The sequence below is a fragment of the Gekko japonicus genome, unplaced genomic scaffold, assembly GCF_001447785.1.
Source record: "Gekko japonicus isolate JY-2015 unplaced genomic scaffold, Gekko_japonicus_V1.1 scaffold92, whole genome shotgun sequence".
NCBI classification, from domain to species: domain Eukaryota; kingdom Metazoa; phylum Chordata; class Lepidosauria; order Squamata; family Gekkonidae; genus Gekko; species Gekko japonicus.
This window is the reverse complement of record NW_015169780.1, coordinates 1,039,713-1,060,534: the sequence shown is the minus strand read 5'-3', so window position 1 is coordinate 1,060,534 and position 20,822 is coordinate 1,039,713. Positions and strand designations below refer to the sequence as shown.

Genomic DNA, 20,822 nt, shown 5'->3' with positions numbered 1-20,822 from the left:
AACAATCTATAAATGGGGTAACTTCCCACTAATCTCTCTCCACAGAGAGGGAAAGGGAGAGAGATTTTGTTGATCCACATTCTGGGGCCATGTTCAGAATAAGATATAAGAGATTCCTTTTAAAGGATCACATGTTGTTGTCCTGTATTGTACTGGCTCACAAGATTCATCTATATGCAATTTTCTGTGCATTTTAACTGGGTTTAAGCTTCAAAATTCCTTGTGGTTTCTGGAATATGCGCCTAACCCGCTGTCTTTTTTTCTATGTCTTCTCCCTGCTCGTGGCTGCTGCATTCTATTGCCACCCTGTAGCTTTCACCTTTGCTAGAACAGAACAGTTAGTCCTGCGAAACAAGAAAATGGGAGTGCTGGACAACAGTAATCAAGATGTGTTCTTGCAGAGTACACTTTTCCCCTTCATGCTCATTCTAGGAATCATAATACTTTCTTATTTACCACCCTGTAGCTCTCAGCTTTGCTAGAACAGTTAGTCCTAAGAAACAAGAAAATGGGAATGTTGGATAAATAATCAAGATGAGCGCTTCTTGTAAAGTAAGTGTTTCTCCTCAATGCTTATTCTAGGAATCATAATACTTTCTTATTTTGACCCCACTATATTTTTATCTCATGTTTGGTGACAGATTGTTTAGGCTCTGGTTAACTACTATTAATTTGCAACACTTGGCGTTGTTCTTTTTATGGTTCACCTAGTGGAGGAGGAAGTCTATGAACAGGAGTTAAATTATTACAAGCATTTATATTTTTTTCAGTGGCAAGAACATTCATTTATCTGTGTATAAACAATTTATAGATAATTTGTTGGCATTCAGAACATTTTCATGACTTGTTATCTTCATCTTTCTCCCCACCCCCTGAACCATATGGTGTCTAAATGGGTGAGCACAGATTTACTAGGTTGATATTATATCCCTCCTTAAGATATTCAACTCTGAATAAAATACCGTATCAGCATTTTCCAGATATATTTGCGTATCTGGAGTGATATTCGGATGTGCTTGGTGAGCTGCCCCTGCAAGTCCTTGCCCCACCCAATGGAGGAAACAACAATTGGGCTGGAAATGACTGACCAAAAGCAGAAACTAACTGACCAGCCAAGGAATTTAAAGGTCAACAGCTGGGACAGAGGGCAGCTGACTGGAGCCAGTGAAGAAGGCATGTTAGCAGTGGTGATGATAGCAGAAGGCTTGGAGGAAGCTGCCAATGTGACAGACAATGCTGGAGCCAGGTGCCCCAACAGGTGAAGGGCAGAGGGCCTGGTAGGGCCACACAGGGATGAGATAACCTAGGCAGGACAGAAGGAGCCAGAGCCGGGGAGACAGCCCCAGGAGAGAATTAATCAAGCTCCACCTAATTATCTTTTTCATGAGCACATGAAGAGTGAAAGTGTACATGATCCCTGGTATACTGCCTACAAAGATTACTGGGTAAGGGACACAGACTTCAGCAATCATTTCCTTAGCAATATACTAGCATTTATATCATCGAGGACTGCATTGTTTCTCCAGAAAAAAAATCAGTTTCATTTTTTAAATTAATGAGTTGGTTTTAAAATAAAACATATCATTCCTGAAACAATAGCTAATGATTATTGAACTCTTTGTTCAGTGCCCTCTTCTCTCGGATTCCTGTTCCTATGGTTTCTCACAAGCACACGTGCCTGCTCTCATTTCTCCTCTGAGCATCTTACTAGTGCTCCTTTCTTGCTGTCTTCTTTTGTCTCTGCCACTTTGATACTCAGTTCTTTTCATACTGTCCCTCAGGCTTTGAAAGCTTCCTACTTCTTGTTTGACAAAAGCCCTCCCCCACATTCAAATCCCTGCTTAAAATCTACTTCCCTCCAGAATCCTTCAAGTACTGATCTTTTTTGTTGACATTCCTCTCCTCCCTCCCCACCAACTTGAATTAAATTGTCATCCCACTAATTGTTGTCTGTCGGAATTAGTCTTTAAGCCCCTCAGGGCAAGGACTTTTGTCTTATGCACTTCTAACGTGTCATGTACATTTATAGTGTTCTACAAAGATTAAAAAAAATTATAATGTTGGAAGAGCTACTGTAAGTGAGGGTGGGAAAATAACCCTAGACGAAAGTAATTTAGAATGTAGGCAGCACTTCTGAAAGTATGAAAATTGAGCTTGTGAAAATAATGTTTCACAGTCCTTCTGTAATCAAGTTTTCAAAGGCATTTACCTTGACAAAGACCTACCTTTTGTTCTTTTCCACATTACAGTTTGCTGGCATAAATATCTGCTGAAAACATGCTTCCAGCTCATAAAATCCACCTGAAACTTGTATTGTAATCATATTTTTTCTTGGGTCCATTAATTTTCAAGTAATTTAAGTGGTCCTAGAAACCTTTATTATAGAATGTTTATATCTTGCTTTTACAGACATTGAGGGTTTAAAGAAATGAGGGCCATAGCTTTTCATAGTATATGATGCTTTGGGCAATTTATTGGAAAGATGCCCTATAAATGAGGCAAATAAATAAACCAAACAAAGATTTGCTTGGAGAAAATACTGTTTTGAAATCCATTAAACAAGAAATGGTAATCTATTGCTAGACTAGATTTGAGTCCAGTAGCATCTTAGACACCACCAGATTTTGGGGGATGAGCTTTTCAGTGTCAAAGCTCCCTTTATCAGATACAGGCAGGAGAATCTGGTGAAGTATCTAACTCTATCTGACAAAGGGAGCTTTGTCTTTTGAAAGCTCATTACACACACACACACACCCAAGATCTTGTTGGTCTCTAAGGTGCTACTGGACTCAAAGCTAGCTGTCCTAACGCAGACCAACACAGCTACCCTCCGAAACGAATCTATTACTAGTAAGAATTACTAGTAAGAGTTACTGACCAGCAGTGTCTAAAGAATGCATCACTGTTAATGGAGAACCTTGACAGAGAACCTCTGTTTTGATATCAAAGGGCTGAGTCCCTCAGTCTTTTGACTACTTTAGGCTTGAAGGCCTTGGTTGTACAGAGACACAGTGATATTGATGTGGTGGGGTCCTTAGAGCAACAATTACAAGATTAATGGGTGTTAATTGTTTAGGAGATGGTTACAGAAGATGTACCATGTAAGAGGAAGAGGCAGAAGGGTGGGCAGGTGAGAGAGAGAGAGAGAGGTTTCGAGTTGGGAACAGAGAAAGACAAAGAAACAGACAGAAGCAGCTATGACTTGGCTGAAATAGAAGAAGAAGAGGAGGAGGAGATTAGATTTATCCCCCACCCTTCACTACCCAAGGGAGTCTGAGAGCGGCTTACAAACTCCTTTCCCTTCCCCTCCTCACAACAGACACCCTGTGAAGTAGGTGGGGCTGAGAGTGCTCTGAGAGAAACTGCTCTTTTTCAAGAACCACTGTGCCAGAACTAAGGCTTGCCCAAGGTCATCCAGCAGGTGCAAGTGGAGGAGTGGGGAATCAAACCTGGTTCTCCCAGATTAGAGTCTGTGCACTTAACCACTACACCAAATTTGGGCATTGCAGTCTCTCCCCCGCCAGCTCTTAATGTAACTGGTGCCCTCTAAGTGCATGTTTGCTTCCTACTGTGCTCTACTTATATATTTGAAAATAAAGCAAACATTACAAAATGCCACAAGACCTTTTCTATCAAAGGTAAGTCGTGCTTTCCCTAGAACCTCTCACCACTTGGAGGAGTGAGCAGCACATCCTAGTAGTTTTAAAACATCAGTGATTATTAATAGCTCTGTTTCAGTAATGAGAGTAACAACAATAACCAGTAAAATGGCACAGAGGTTCTCCTATGGAATCAATCTAGGAAGGGGGCATGTGACCCCAGTCCACCCCTGCATTCCCTCAAAAAGGCATCACAAATCAATATAGACCTTGTACGGGATAATACAATAAAAATGCCAATTCTCTACTTTTGAAAAGGGTTAAATACATGGGATAAATCATTAATCATGAATTATTTGCTTAAGCTTTAAAGTTTTTAATGATCTCTCATGCTATTGGAGAGAAGGGCCAATAAAAAAAATCATTTTCAATAAATATCAGATATGAGTGCACTTGTGCCATAACCCTCTTACTGACAAGAATGTCAAGTGATACGCTCAAGTGTTTGTTAGTTTGCAGATGTCTTACTCTGCAAGGGCTGACCTGAAAAGAGGATTATTGGATTTTATTTTTCAGCACCTCAAATTATGCTAAGCTTGTCACTCATGGAGAAATTGGACACACTCTTTGCTCTGGAAACTAAGAAACTGACATTTAGGTAAGATTCAAGAAAGGAAAAAGCACTGCAGCAAAGCAGTGAGGGAGGACTGAGATTATCATTAAAGTATTTGGCAAAGGCCAGCAATTAGCTGAAATAATAACAATAATATAAACATTTATTCTTCATGTATGTATGTCAGGTCTCAGCAGACGTGAAGATGCAGAATTCTAAATCATAGGAATCTGATGCCCTACTTTTAATATAGTAGTAGCCAATGCTTTTCCGTTACCTGACTAGCCCAGGCTAGCTTGATGTCATCAGAGCTTGGAAGCTAAGCAGGGTTGGTTGTGGCTAATATTTGGATGAGAGACCACCAACAAAGTCCAGGGTCATGATGCAGAGGCAGGCAATGGCAAACCACCTCTGACTGTCTCTTGCATATGGGGGTCACCATAAGTCACTTGTGACTTGGTGGCACTTTCCACCATCACCAGTCAATGCTTACCCTTTTTTCTTGTGTGAGTGTGTAAAGTTCTGTGTGTAAAGTTCTGTCAAGTCACAGCTGACGTATGTTGACTACACAGAGTTTTCAAGGCAAGAGACAAACAGAGGTGGTTTACTATTGCCTACCTCTGTGTAGCAACCCCCGACTTCCTTGGTGGTCTCCCATCCAAATACTAACCAGGACCAACCCTGCTTAGCTTCCCAGATCAGACTAGCCTGGACCATCCAAGCCAGGGCCACTTTTTCTTACCTGGTGATATTTCACATTTTCTGTTTATTGCAGTTTTCATTTAAGACTTTTTCTTTGAGTCTTTCTTGGGTGGGGATGGCCAGTCATCCCAAAGTAATTTTATTTGACTCCTGATATGTGAGAGGTAGGTATCTGGAGTCTGTAATTTTTTTTTTGATTGAATTATTGTACATATATTTTATTAAATGGTTTTAATGTTGATTTTTAAAATGTTTTTAAAAGAATATTTTATTAATTGTCAGAAAGAAAAAGTAAAAAAACCCGAGTGTTACAATGTCATAGTATCTAATCAAATTTCTCATATATAACAATGCTAACTAATATTTTACCATATCAGAAACTTCCATTTTAGCAACACTATATATTAAAATCTAACACAAATCTAAATAAACTACTAACATTTCTATTATATATAATCTAAAGTCATGTTAAACTTATATATTTCTACTATATATGATAAAAAGACATGTTAACCATCTTTTTGCTTGACATCTTTAAGGAAAAACAAACAGTATGTAAATAAAAACAGGAATAAAGGAATTCTAACTTCATGTTAAACTCTTATATAAGATCCAGTTCCGTTTCATGTTAAACTTGAATCACCCTACTTAGTTAAACCTGTGGCAGCTTTTTTTGCAACTCCAAAAGCAATAGCATGGAGGCTGGCTAAACAATGACATATTCATGTATCACAACCACCATGACCCCACTGATCTGCAAGTTTTCACAATTGTATTGCAAACATTTTGTGGGGAGGCTGTGGCAGTGAGGGGCTTATTATGAGGATAGCCAGGTTGTTTGCAAACCAGGTTGCATCCTTGTAGCATCTTCAGATTCCCTGATGGCAGTGAGAAAGAGAAATGCAGAGCTTTGGTATACACCCTGGCCACTCAATCCACTGCAGAGAGCAATCTATGCATTGCTTTCAAAACAGTCATCATGCAACAACTTGTTTGCCTAAAAGGACTCTGATAGCAGGTAAACTTAAAAGAAACCTGGGTGAAACTGGATGTAGGCAGAGTCTCTGAGAAACAAAAAGCAGCTAGGGTGACCAGGTGCAAAGAAGATCAGGCCTTTTGTACCCATCACTGTTGTCTGTGAATGTGCATGTGCCTTCAAGTCACAGCTGATTCTCAGTGACCCCATGAAGTTCTGCCTCATGGGGTTTTCAAGGAAAGAGAAGAGCAGAGGTGGTTTGCCATTGCCTTCCTCTGCAGAGCAACTCTTGTCTTCCTTGGTGGACTCCTATCCAAGCACTGACCATCATCAACTCTGTTTAGCTTCTGTTTAGTCTGGACTATTAGGGCTACTAAATCACAGTTTGTGGAAGGGGGGGGAATGGTGATCCTAGGTTGTAATGCAGGGATGAGAAACGCATCGGCTGAAATTCCCTTTCTGCTCAACTGCTCAAGGTAATGGTTGCTCTCTCCTTCGTTGCATTGCAGGATGATTAAACCAAGATCACAGGAAGACTGTAGCCAGCAGGACTCCTCCCACAACATCTTCTTTATTGGGGACAGCAGCATCATTTATTCTTTTAAAAAGTGCCCATCAGGTGCTGCTCAAATATTAAAATCAACAGAGCTCTGCCCCCAGGTTTGTAAGCATATAGAAAGAGAGCAAAGAGGAGATGGAGAGGAAAGGGCAGAAATATGTCAAATATTGGTTCTGTTATAATCATTACATTAGCATGGAATATAGTCAACAATTGCACTGGGGCAAAGGGGGTAAGTTGGCTTTTAAATATTCATGCTTTCATCTTTGAAACTCATCCCTTTGCCTCAACTCAATATTAGGAAAAGGCTGAAGATTTCATAATATCCAACAGGGGAGTTTTTACTATTGTGGATATTTCCAGGAAGCATCCTTGTAATGAGAGTGTATAATTTCTTCTCTAGCTCCAAAGCAAAAACATTTCCTGAAACCGGAGCACCCAGTCACAGCAAATACTGCTGAAAGAATACTGTCTTTCAATCCCACTAATCAGCTTATTGAATGTTTTCTTTACAAGATAAAAACTAGATTTTTAACTAGATGTTTAATTAGATGTTAACCAACCAAAACTAGAATTAGGAAAAAAATGTGAATTAGCACTGAGACATGCTATGTCAACTCGTGGAATACAGTGTATTGCGAGTGCCAATACACTGATGCTCAGAGAGATGTCTCTTCCATAGAGTGTCAATACATGACACTTAAAAGTGTATTTCAGCCTCTCTTGCATTACTGCCATTTGAGTGCTGTTAATGTGAGAGAGAATAAGAACGACAACACCCTCAAACACTCCACAAATGTAGCATTTACAGTCAAATTACAAAAGCAGGAGAAAATATTATTTCTGATTTTGATACATTGTTCAGTAGCCTTCAAAATCTAAAAGGGAATACCTACAGAAGCACAAGATCTGAAAGAGCTATACATTTATAGCACTAGCAAACATTAAATATCCCAGTTCCTAACAAATAGCACATTTAGGAGTGATGCAGGAGGACTTAAGACCAAACTGTACATAATTGTCTATAACAAGTCAGGTTTGGGTTTCCCTGAGGGCACACACAGCAACTGCAGGGAAAGGCTCAGAGCAGCTACAAGGGGTCTGATTTGGCTTGAGACTATGGCATGGGGCTTTTGCTGCCCCCATGCCATTTCCCTGAGCCAAATGGCTCCCAGGCAAGTGATTTGCCCCACATTGGAGCTGCATTTCCATGGTGAAGCAAATAACTCCTCTCCCCAGATCATATAGTTAGAAATGGTAATGTGTAGTTTGGCCTTCATATCAGGCATATGAAAACAGATGAATAAAGAAGCTCGCTTGATGCGGTTCCAGTGACAACTGGTGTGGTGTAGTGGTTATGAGCAGCAGTCTCTAATCTGGAGAACCAGGTTTGATTCCACACTTACCCACATGAAGCCTACTGGGTGACCTTGGACCAGTCACAATTCCCTCAGAACTCTCTCAGCCCCACCTACCTTACAAGGTGCCTGTTGTGGGGAGAGGAAGGGAAATGGTATTGTAAGCCATTTTCAGAAGCCTTAAGGTAGAAGCAGAGTATAAAAACCTACTCTTCTTGGTGTAGTGGTTAAGTGCATGGACTCTAAACTGGGAGAACCAGGTTTGATTCCCCACTCCTCCACTTGCAGCTGCTGGATGACCTTGGGCAAGCCATAGTTCTGTCAGAGCTGCTCTTCAAAGAGCAGTTTCTGTTAGAGCTCTCTCAGCCCCACCTACCTTACAAGGTGCCTGTTGTGGGGAGGGGAAGGAGTTTGTAAGCTGCTCTGAGACTCCTTCCCATGGTGAAGGATGGGGTGAAAATCCAATCTCCTCTCCTCCTACTCCTTTTGAGATAATCATCTTAAGCTTTATACTGTAGTGATTAGAATCTTAGAGCAGGACTGGACTGGGGCACTCAGCCATGAATACCAGGTATATTACCTGAAATAGAAAAGGTACCAGTTCACAATAACGTAGTGGTGTAATACTGCCAATTTCATTTTTTTTAATGGCAATTGTGACAAGGAGTGGAGACGTTGACAACTTAGGGGGTGCCAGCCTCCACTTGGGACCTGGGGATCCCATGGAATTACAGCATATCTCTATCCTACAGAGATCAGTTCCTCTAGAGGAAATGGCTGCTTTGGAGGATAGCTTCTATGGCATTGTACCCCACTGCGGTCCCTGTTCTCTCCAGACTCCATCCCCAAATCTCCAGTAGTTTCCAAACCTGCATCTGGCAACCCTACATCCCTCGCCAGTGGCCAGGGGAGACCCGGCAACCTTATGACAACCACAACTATGCTTTGCAGCATGCACCAAACCACATATCATGCTAACAACATAGTAAAATACTAGGGCTGCGATCATACGCACAATTAGACCCACCATAGGCGTGAATGCCGGGCGGATTTAAAGGGCGTGACCAGACAACAATATCTGGGAAGCACCCTGCAGCCATCGGCAATCCGTTCTGCTCCACCGCAGAAGCGGAGTTAAAAGACACCAGGGAAAATCTGGTAGTAAACGGGTTGCGATGTCTGATCACTCCAGCGCTCTCTCATGGCATCCGGGTGGTCTGATCAGACCATCCTGACTCCGTGCCATTGTTTTTTTTTCCCCTTCTCAGTATGCACATCATCGCAAACTCCATAGGGAGCCCTCAGTGCGGAGATACGATTAATCAATTCCTCATTTAAGTGCATCAGAAACAAACAGCAAAAAAACACCCCCAACTCAACTGCAGTTGTGTCTGATCATGCAGTGGTGGGCTGTGCCCGCAGCCTCCAAGGACTGTGTGATCATGCAACTACAGGACAAATTCCTCCAGAGGAAACAGCCTTCCCCCCCCCCGCTTTATCTCACGCGTGTGACCGCAACCGAGGACAAAGACTGTTCATATACCACAGAGATTGTACTTCTATTCCATGCAAAAAATTAAAACACTGTAATAAAATAGCTCCTAGATGAAATATGAGATGGTAGTAAATAAATAACAGAAGAGTAGATTGTTGATGAGGACATCCATTATAACTCTGTGTACAAACTTTAGTAATTACACTACATGTCACTACTGTAGAACCACTCTAAAAGCAGAATTATAATTAACATTGAAGCTGTTAAAATTGACTGGAAAGTGCAGGAAATTAGTTTTATTCATGTAATTCTGAAAGTTTGTGGGCTTATTCTTTGATTAAGGCAAGTACACCCCTATATCCAACTTATTATTGGGAAAAATCTCTCTAAAGGACTTTGATTGCTGCTGCAGCTTGCTCCTTTAAAAGTAGAACTATATAATCCATTGGCAAGGAGGCAAACAATGTGACTCTTAAATTTAATAAATCAAACATAAAATGAACAGCTGTGAAAGTTTTGCTTCTGGTGTAATTTCATTTCTCCATCAAGGGTGCTTAAATAATCCTTAGCGGTATTCTAGTCTAATAAAAAAAGGCTTTTAAAAATGCTAATTACTTGTCTCACCAGATTATACCTTTCAGGTAAGACTTTCCATAGCAACATAAACATCTACTATAATGACAATGTTTCATTAGTAATACAAACTGAAAGGTGCGGAATAATCATACTTGTCTTTCTGTAGCATCAGCCATTTAAAGATTGTAAAACAAGAGAAAATTCAAGACGACTTTCAGGTACGTGGCAGAAATATGACACATTACAGTTACCACCAGTGTGTCATTCTCTCAGCTTTTGTTCCTGAGATGGCTGTCAAGAATCAAATATAAAAACAATTAAAATACAAATATCAGGAAAAAATTGTAAAGGCAACAATAAGGCCAGAAAGAAAAATCAGGAACCAGTATTAATTAATTCCTGGTGTTCTGATGGGCCACTCCTAGGAAGGGCTGCTGGTGCCTAGGAGTAAATGGGGGAGAGAGCATCACAGAGGTGAATGGCTATAAATAGAACAAAAGTTACCGTGATCAGTTTACTAATATACTTTCTAATACTATATCAATCTTCCTTGCTTAATTTATTCACACTTTACAGTCATAATCATATAAATACAATAATCATGTACAAATAATCACATTTAAAATTTTCAAATATGAATATCAAACCAGTCCTTCAAATGATACCCCAAGGCATCTTAACACCGCATAAATCCTGGAAAGAATCCTCAGAAAAATCTCACAACTGTGAATTGTAGCTATGCGTTGTTCCACTGGGTAGACTCCTAGGACTTCACCATTTTTCCAACATGTATATGTAGTAAATCCACTTCTGTGTTCCGATTAGCAGTCCAAAGGGAGTCTACCATGTATGTACACTTACAACAGGTGAACAGCACTTCAACTTGAAATGTTTGTTTCACACACACTGGTTTCTTCACAGTCAGGACATCAAAGCAAGAATATCTTGTCTGCAATCAGTATCCAATGTTTTTCATTTAAAACTGAAATCTCAAACGTGTTATCTTACTAGTCAGCATCCACTCCCATTCATTCCCTTTGGACTCTTAATTGGAACACAGAAGTGGATTTACTACATACACATGTTGGAAAAGTGGTGAAGTCCTAGGAGTCTACCCAGCGGAACAACGCTTAGCTAGAATTCACAGTTGTGAGGGGTTTTTTTTTGAAGATTTATGTGGTGTCCCTACTTCGGAGTATCATTTGAAGGACTGGTTTGATGTTCATATTTGAAAATTTGTATGTGATTATTTGTATCTGAATATTTATTTATTAAATAAATTCATTAATCGCCCAATCCTTGCAGTGCAGGGCTCTGGGTGATGTACATCGTTCATAAAAACATCAAGATAAAACAATGAAAACATTAATGTTTCAAACAAAAGATGGCAAATATGTATCCCATTCTGCTGGCCGCTTTGCAGGCAGGGGGGAAGAGGGGAGTTTGGTGTAGTGGCTAAGTGTGCGGACTCTAATCTGGGAGAACTGGGTTTGATTCCCCACTCCTCCACTTGCACCTGCTGGATGACCTTGGGCAAGCCATAATTCTGGCACAGCTGTTCTTGAAAAAGAGCAATTTCTGTCAGAGCTCTCTCAGCCCCACCTACCTCACAGGGTGTCTGTTGTGGGGAGGGGAAGGGAAGGGAGTTTGTAAGCCACTCTGAGACTCCTTTGGGTAGTGAAGGGTGGGGTATAAATCCAATCTCTTTTTCTTCTCTAAAACAGGTATGGAAAGCAGCTGGGGCAGGAAGGATGCCAGCTATCTTCAACCAAAGGCCTGGAGGAACATCTCTTACAGGCCCTGCAAAATTGCATAAGGTCCTGCAGGGCCCTGATGGTATTTGGCAGAGAGTTCCACCAGGTTGGGACCAGGATCAAAAAGGCCCTGGCCCTGGTCAAGGACAGCTAGATAGTTTAGGGCTGGAGACCACCAGCATAATACTATTCCAGGGACATAATGGTAGGAGATGGACCTTGACCACTCAAGGCCTTGTAGGTAATACCAAAACCTTGAACTTGACACATTATTCCACTGGGAGCCATTCATGATGTTCCCGTCAGGACTTACACCACTCTGTTCTGGATCAGTTGGAGCTTCTGGGTCCATTTCAAGGGCAGGCTAGCATAAAGCAAGTCACAGTAGTCTAGCCTGGAGATGACTGTTGTATGGATTGCCATGGCTAGGTCAGGGCATAACAGGAAGGGGACCCATTACCGAGCCAAGCGAAGGTGGAAAAACACCAGTCTGGCAGTCTGTGCATGACCTGGGCCTCCATATTCACGGAGGAATCCCAAATCACTCCCAGACTCTTGACAGACTGTGCCAGTGCCAGTGGCATCCTGTCAAGAGCAGGCAGCCCATATCCCAACCACAGAATCTCCATTTTTGCTGGATTCAGTTTCAATCTACTCTGCTTCAACTACCCAATCATGGCCTCCCAGAACATAGCCAGATTTTCTGGGGCAATATTTGGGTGGCCATCCAATAACTTAAGCAAGGAAGATTGATATAGGATAAGAGTGTCTCAGAGTAAGCAGAGATGGTTCCCAGCAGCCCTGGAAGTGCTACAGGGGATACTTGACTTAAAACCTGGCTGGCTGGCATGTGAGGATGGAGTGAGTCTCTCTCCCTTGATGTCATTGTCATCAGAACTGAGTTGATCAACAAGGGGAGGTGTCACTTTTCTTTAGTCATTTTAACAGCCCAGCCTGGAGAGGATTCTAGAGGCCTCATCCCTCCAGAGAAACAGTCCTCTAGTCAACCTTTGCTACTAACCATCTTAATAATAATAAATGGAAGGTTTAAATATTTTGAAGGACAACTAGCATGCATCAGATTAACTGTGGTTTTTGCCCCAGCTCTCACAACGTTTTTGTTTTGTTTCATTTTACAGTAGTTATAACTTTCGTATCCTGAATTATGATTTTTTTTAAAGCCCTCTGTAACTTGACAAGAACATCAACAGGAAATTTATGTCAAAATTTTGATGGCATCTTCTCACAATCCCTGTAGAGGTAAAGGATTCTAGAGACCAAAACCCCCACATTTAAAAAAATGTTCTACCACTTTAGGTTCCAACTCACAGATATTTCTCATGCTTGGAATCCATGTGTTTCTTTTCTATACTTAACCTTGAACAAACAGTTAAGTGTTAAACCCTTTTTAAATTTCATGTTGTAGATCTACCACTGAATGCTGATTTAATCTAAGTTTACAGAAACTGCTGGTTTTTCTTGTACTGCAACTTAGCCCAGTGAGAAACTCAGCTATTAACTTTCAACTAAGCTCATTTCAGAATTCATTTTTTAGCACCAGTCAATTCAATTGTTAAGGGCAGTAATTACTTTATGGAGGCATTCATGCTTATATTTAAAAGGATGCTTACAAAATATTCTGGCCACCACTTGTAGCTGCTTCATGAATGGCTGAGCTACATAATCAGCATGACAGAATGGATTTGAATGGGAGGTATTAGCACAGAGGTTACTCACCCTCACTGATTCAGAGCAGAACATTGAGGATCTTTACAGAGGGGTCTTGAAATTAGCATCCCTCTCTGTGGAAGGACCTTGAGATTAGCATTTTGGGTTGATACAAATAAAGGAGATAGGAGCACCTGCTCTTATACAGTACAGTTACTCTGTCAATGAGCATCTAGCAATTTTCCCAATTATTTAATACTTTCTTTGTGTAGAAATAACTTTAGTAAGGGAAACCCCATTTTGGTCAGCTATTAAGTAAACAGGATTGCTTACCTGAAGCAAATGTTTTCATCTTTTTTAAACCACTGTAGGAACATCGAGTTCCTGGTTTTGGAAATGGTGAGATGGAAAGATAGCTTACACACTGATGAAGAAAATGTGAATTTTGCCAGACTGGATGAACTAAACAAGGTTCACAGTGAAGAGGAAGAGAGCCCTCACATGCAACATGTCCAGACTACACTGATTACAACTTGGGAAGCTGGATGGAATGTAACCAATGCTATTCAGGTAACTACACATTCTACCATTCACAACTTCCATCATCTATTCATCATTTTCTTAAACTGTTTTTCTTTCACAACCTTTAAAGGTTTCCATTTGTTGCTCAAAATATAAAGTAGGTGAGCTAAATAAAACTGAAGGCAATTCTTATTTAAATTATTACTGAAGTGTTGGATTTTTATATATTTTACATAGTGAACATCTACATTATAGTGTCTAATGCAAAACAAAAAAGGCACTGAAAAAGTTCTATGACTGCCCTGACTTTATTGCTATTTACCGCAACTACATGCATATCATATGATGCACAATAGCACAAGTATTGATGCACAGTACATCAATAGCTTTGTTAATAGGATTCATATTGACTTCAGTCCAAGAACTCTGACTTTTGCTCAAGAAACTGTAGATACACTGAATTCAACAAGTACAACAGAACAAAAAGAAAAGGTGATTATTTGATTCTGTAAATTCATATAACTACGACTCACATGAACTTTTGGTATTTGTACACATTTGCAATATTGATGAATGTCAAAATGAGGCAAAACACAACAGAACCTCTACGGCTATTACTAATTTATTATTGGCAATACTTGAATTCAATTGAATATACTAGCTGAAGATTTTTATGGGATTCTAAACATGGAAATAAAACATAAGGAAATTTAAGAGGTGTATTATCACTAGTATGGAGCAACTATTGTAATTTTAGGTAATATTTATTGTGGCTTGAACGATTGTTATATTTATTTATATTAAAAAGTTTTTAAAAAACACCCTTATTTACTCCAGTGTTTATTTTGCTTATTTATTCCTTCCCCAAAGGCAAAAGCAATTTATAATTCCTTGGATGTCTCAGTGAAACTGAAAACCATATATATATATTTACTTAAAGAATAGCACCGTTGTTAAAACTTAGTTGCTTTCAATAAAACATGGTCTGACTATCGAAACCTGCAATTGTCATCACATTTTGTTTTACTACTACGTCTGGTTTATCAGCCTGACATAATAAGATTCTCAATGAATCTGAATAATTTGCAACTTAGAACTGTTGAATTCATAATATACATATGCTTTTGTAGGCAGAAAGACATCCCAGTAAACATTTAGACTTTTTGGTTTTGCAACTATATTTTAGAATGTCATTTAGCTAACAGTCTATTAGCTATAATTAATATGTGTAGATAATATATTATTAAACATTTTAAATATTTTGGATTTAAAGTACTAATTTACCAGTACAAACCATTTGTTTCTCCAAGACCTAAAACAGGTAATCAAACAGTTTTCAAAGACTACTAATTATTATATGAAAATATAATCTACTTGGGGTTAAGTCCCATAGAACTTATTGGAATTTATATCTAAGTAAACTTGCACAGAACTGAGGTGATGACTAGTTATGCAAGATAAATGTAACAACAATAGTCCTCAAAGGCAATTTCAGAAGTTTTGAACAGTGAAATTTCTCCATTCCTTTCATACCCTAAAACAAGAAGTTGCCTGGATAGGAATAATGTCTAAATAGCACCAAAATACTAAATAAGCAGAAGCAGTGAGTATATAATTTAGACAATGAGATATTCTGGAATTTCAGATGATGATAGCACTGAAATCAAATGGGGGCAGGTTCACCAAGTGAATTCCAGGGTTCCCTCCATTATGAATCTAATATAGATTTCTAATTGATATGGCCCCAGTTCATGCACTGGCTCCTCTCTGATGCCTCACTGATGCCACTGCAACTGCCCTTTCTCATACAGGCTTAACTAGTAGCATGGAGCAATCTCACCATGAGTCTTCCATTATGCCTAGACACTGTCTAATGATTAGTATTAGACACAAAGAAGTGATCAGTGCATAGGGAACCAAAGGAAACATATATTGCAAAGCTCTTGCCACCATATATTCCATAATAACTACATTTCCCATGAATTCTAACCTTCTGATTGCTGCAGCAGAAGTATATGGTTATAATGGAAAACAGTAGGGATGGGCATGAACCAGCTCACGAACTGAAGAGCCAACATGAACTTCCACAAATTTTGATGCAGTTCATTGCAGTTCATGAAGAGCAGAAAATGGCTCTGAGCCATTTAAACCCCTGCTTTTTACTCTTCGCAAAAAGCTGGAAGGAATTTCACCCCCTGCTTTCTGCTGGCTGCAGCTTTTCACTATGAGCAGAAAGCAGGAAGTGAAATTCCTCTCAGACATTTCACCCCCAGCTTTCTGCTCACTGCGGCTTTTTGCTCAGAGCCATTTAAATCCCTGCTTTCTGCTCCCCATTGCTTTTCGCAGGAAGCAGAAAGCAGGGGTTTAAATTTTAAATGGCTCAAAAACTGATTCAAACCAGTTCAATTCATGAACCAGCCTATTGGTTCATAGTTCAGCCATGAATCACAAACCAAACTGCAAAAATGCAGTTTGTGCCCATTCCTAGAAATCAGAAAATACATTTTAAGGAAATTAAAGAGGGCAGGAGAGTTTGCAGCATCATGCAATTTATTTATTTACTAATGGCTTAGATCCCACCTGGATTTCTATGGGTACAATGGGGCTTGCCTTTGCCAAGCCCCATGCCATGGGAGACCTCTGACCAGTTGCATATGAGATTCCAATGCCTTTATCACACAGGCAGCTGCAGAGCTATGAATTCTCTGGTAGTGGTGAAGCTGTTCACAGTGTGTGCCATGCTCTACAACATCACGATACACCAGAACCTCCCACCTTCCCTTGGGGAAGGGATGCCTGTTTGTGTATGGCTGCCCCTTGGGAACCCGGCAGATGAGCTGCTGTACCTGTGGAGCCTGAAATCTGGGAGAGGTCAGCCACAGAGTGTGGACTTTGCTCTCCTTGTGGAGTATTCCCCCGAGTACTTGCCCAGCAGCGCTAGGTGCCCTGTCTGTGTTTTGCCTGCTACCAAGGTATTATGTGCACTAGCTCTTATTTCCCACGGCATGGAGATGTTAGACAGCATACCATACTGTGTGCCCTACCTCTGGAGTTGTGGGGCAGCTTCTTCTAACCATTTGTAGGACAGGTTGGGCTGTCATTGGCATGGGGGGTGTGCTGATTGGGTATGCACTTAGTCCATAACCTCAGGTGCTTAGGTTCCCAAGGGCCTGGCCACAGCTGAGTGGGAGGAATGAATTATGAGTTACCATGGTTGCCAATAGGCTGCACCAGCATTTTTGCTGGTGCAATTTGCGCCTGTTCTGGGGGGCATTCCCACGCTGAAAAGGCTTTGGGAACTGACTGGCTGGTGCTGTGCCTCCTGGCATACCCACATGTCTTCCAGCCAGGGGGTTGTGCCATCACTCTGCTAGCGTGTGGCTGTGGTGCAGCTGCATCAGTGGAAGTGCATGGTACAGCAGGACTCATGCCTTGTGCCAGCGTAAACGCCCCCTACACCAGCATAAATCTGAGTAATGCCAGTGTAGAGGGTAGTCGGCTTCCTATTCCAATTTGCCCCTTACCTCAGGATTGCTTTGTTAATTACATGATCCTGGGGAGAGTCAATTTCACCTACTTTGCAAGTGCAAAACCAGCTGTAAGGTAAGACAAGGTGCCAGGTTTGGCTCATGTCTGCCATATATGTTTGCCTTGAAATCTGCAACTCTTCATTAGAGCATGTTAATATAGTCACCTCCTCTTCTCTTTGCTTCTGTGACAGCTGGGTGAGAAAAACCATTTCAAGGGTTTTTTAAAATATAACTGTACTCACTCTCACAAACATTATCACCATCAGAAGCAAGCAAACAAATGAATTTCACTTCTGGGAGAAGAGTGTAGCAGAGATGAGCAAAAGTAGGTCTTCCCTAACCAAGGTCACTTTGCATGCATTCTTATGGTGATTATGTTGTCGAAGGCTTTCAAGGCTTTCACGGCCAGAGTTCATTAGTTGCTGTAGATTTTCCAGGTTGTGTGGCCATGGTCTTGGCACTGTTGAACCTGACATTTCGCCAGTAGCTGTGACTGGCATCCTCAGAGGTATAACACAGAAAGAAAGAAAGAAAGAAATTCTGTGTTATACCTCTGAAGATGCCAGTCACAGCTACTGGCAAAATGTCAGGTTCTACAATGCCAAGACCACGGCCACACAACCTGGAAAATCTACAGCAACTTATGGTGATTGTCCACATTTCTTTGCATTTTATTATCTGTTATTGAAAGATAAATGTCATTTTTACTTTGGCCCTATTTAGGGAATATTGATCTTCTGTTTAAGCACACATATAGGATAATAATAAGAGACGTTGTATGAAATAATAATGAATTGAACAGGGGAGTCTTTGCAGTCCTTAGAAGAATGATTAAAGCCATCAGACGGCTCTTACTGGTGGAAACTGAGTGTAACAAATGAGAATGACACAGTTGCTTTGCCCTACCCGGAGGAAAGGGCAACAGTGTTTTGCATGGCAATTAGAGGTTGTTCTTCCAAGTTACATTTGGAAATAGCTTAAACACTAAGTACAAAAATATCAAATTGGAAAGTGTATATAATCTGTATTAGGGAGGATGGGGAGCATAAGAGTACAACATTCTGTATGTATACAGGAAGAACGTATTCCTATTTATGCCCTGAGTATAAATATTTCTATTAAGCCAGTGATATGCTTTCTTCCTTCAGCTGAAATGCATGTAATTTTGATGACAATAATGGTGATGTGAATTATTTCCCCAGATATTTAATTAATTTTCTAAGTGAACACTGCATGTAAAAGTGACTAAAGGTCAGATTATATGTGTTATTGGGTACTATAATGCTTCCCATGGTAGAACCCAAATATAGGTTGGAGTGGCAGTGGGAAAGGGGCACTGAAAATCAATTTTTACAGTCAAGAATGACTCCCTGGAGCTCTCTTAAGCTTTGGTAGCACAACAATGGTATGCATATTTTTCCCTTTCCTGGACACAAAGTAGCATTGAGGGGCATTTTTTGTCATTGAAATGGCAAAGAGGAAAAGTTTTTAAAAAACCTTTCAATGTAGTCTCAATCCAGTGGCTATTTTTAGGGTCAAAGTTGTCACTTGGAGTTGGCCAAAGCTCTTACCCAGTTATAGTTAGGCATTAGGGATGGGCATGAACCAGCTCATGAGCCAAGATTCAGCATGAACTTGGGCCAGTCTGGAGCCCCCAAACCAATGGTCAGGGAAGGTGCCTTCCCTGAACATTTACCAGTCTTTTCTCTGGTTCAGTTTGGCTGTTTGGGGCCATTTAAACCTAACAGCTGATCAGTGTGGGGTTTGCGACTAAGCTGTTAGGTTTATGTTGTGTTCTTACATAGACTGTGCACATGGTCGGGTCCTCACACAGCCATGCGAATGGCTTAAGCTTCGCTCTCTTAGACAATAGCCAGCACAGATCCTAGAATGCACCCAATCGGGCGGTCAGGATCCTAGAGTGACCTATGGAATGCAAGTGCACTGTAAATAATCCTATCACGGGTGTGGGTGGGTGTGGTTCACAATGGGAATATAAGCAGGCCTTCGGTCCTGCTTTCCTTGTCTTGTTTTCCTGAGCTGAAATAAACTATGAGCTGTTTCACTTACCAACACATCCGGACCCAGTACTTTTCAGTTTAAATGGTTGCAAGCCATTTCAATGGTTGGTTTCAAAGTGAGGGAAAGTGACCAGGCTGGTGAACAGCTGGCAGTCATTTCAACCTCACAGCTAATGGATGGACCCACCCCACTGTTAGGTTGAAATGGCTGTGTGCCATTAAGCCCCCACCACTTTCAATTGAGGGGAAGCAAAATGTATAGGTTAAATGGCTGCCAGCTGTTTAACCCTTTCCAGGCAATTCCCCCCTTTTTTTCTCCCAGCCATGGTGAGCTGCAGCCAGGAGAAAAGGGGAACCAAATGCCCCAGAGCAGGTCTGTTCAGGTTTGGGGTTCAGTTCGGGGGCCCATCATTATTAGTCATAATTAAATGCTATTAGATTTAATGTAGTCATGGCTAATTCTCATACTTCTTTAAATGAGTAATGGCTTAACAGAACTGAAGCATTACCACTAAATAATAGAAGAGAACCAGAGAATAATAATGTCATCTAACCAGATTACAACTTCATTTGACCAGATTACATAGGCAGCACTGGAGACATACAAATGGATTTGAATAAAAGGTATAATTTGTCTCATTGATCTTCAGCTCATGAGTTCTGACTCACAACTGGGCCAAGCAGTTTTGCCTGGTGGGTGGTGAGCCCTTATACAACTGCCATTTTTTGTTTGGAAAGATTTGCTCCTTGTACACATGTGTACAAGGGCACCACACCTTCTACCTCCTTTTGTATGCATGCTGAAAGAAACACCAGGAATAGTGAGACTATGTAGTTCAGCAATGGAGACTATTCCTTTCTTAAACAGATAGGTTCAGAGCCCCTCCCTGTCCTGCAACCACAAAATAATCTTCATCTTCTTCTTTTTCACATTCTCTTGACATACTCCGCATGTCTCTGGGCATAGAGCAGCGGTTACTGAGGTAGTGGAGATGCGTAGCTGTGAATGTCCTGCATTGTGCAGTTGGTTGTACTAAATTACACCTGGGGTCCAGGCCTGTAGCTACGGTGGGACCCCCTGGGGCCCACCCCCTGACTTCCCAGCAAGGCCCCATGACTTGGTATCCACCCCAGGCCCCCTGACTCTCTGGGCTGCCTGGGTGACTCCCTGCTGGAGCTGGCGGGGGCAGCAGGAGCTGAGCCACAGGGGGCTGGTGCTGAGGAGCCACACACACCCTTCTGCGGCCGCTGCTTGGGAACACACCGCCCACCTGCACCTGTCCTGGCGGGAGGAGAGAGGCTAGTGTGGGCACCTGCTCGGCTGGGACCCCACTTGGGATGGCATCCATCAGATCAAGCGCCAGGGCCATGCAGTTCCCACCACTCTCCTGCCGGCAGCACTCAGGCAGCATTGCAGGTCATGGGGCTGGGGGAAGGCCCTCAGGGCTG

At 41.3% G+C, this 20,822-nt stretch overlaps 1 protein-coding gene across 1 annotated transcript in view; it reads left to right on the top strand.

Moving 5' to 3' along the window:
* Positions 1-1,079: 1,079 nt before the first annotated feature.
* LOC107115140 (vesicular inhibitory amino acid transporter-like) overlaps positions 1,080-20,822 on the top strand; it is a 52,228-nt gene continuing 32,485 nt past the window's right edge. Inside the window, exons 1-2 of the mRNA XM_015416768.1 lie at positions 1,080-1,258; positions 13,672-13,870. Of these exons, the coding sequence (XP_015272254.1) occupies positions 1,080-1,258; positions 13,672-13,870 (378 nt within the window). The remainder of the gene's footprint in view (positions 1,259-13,671; positions 13,871-20,822) is intronic.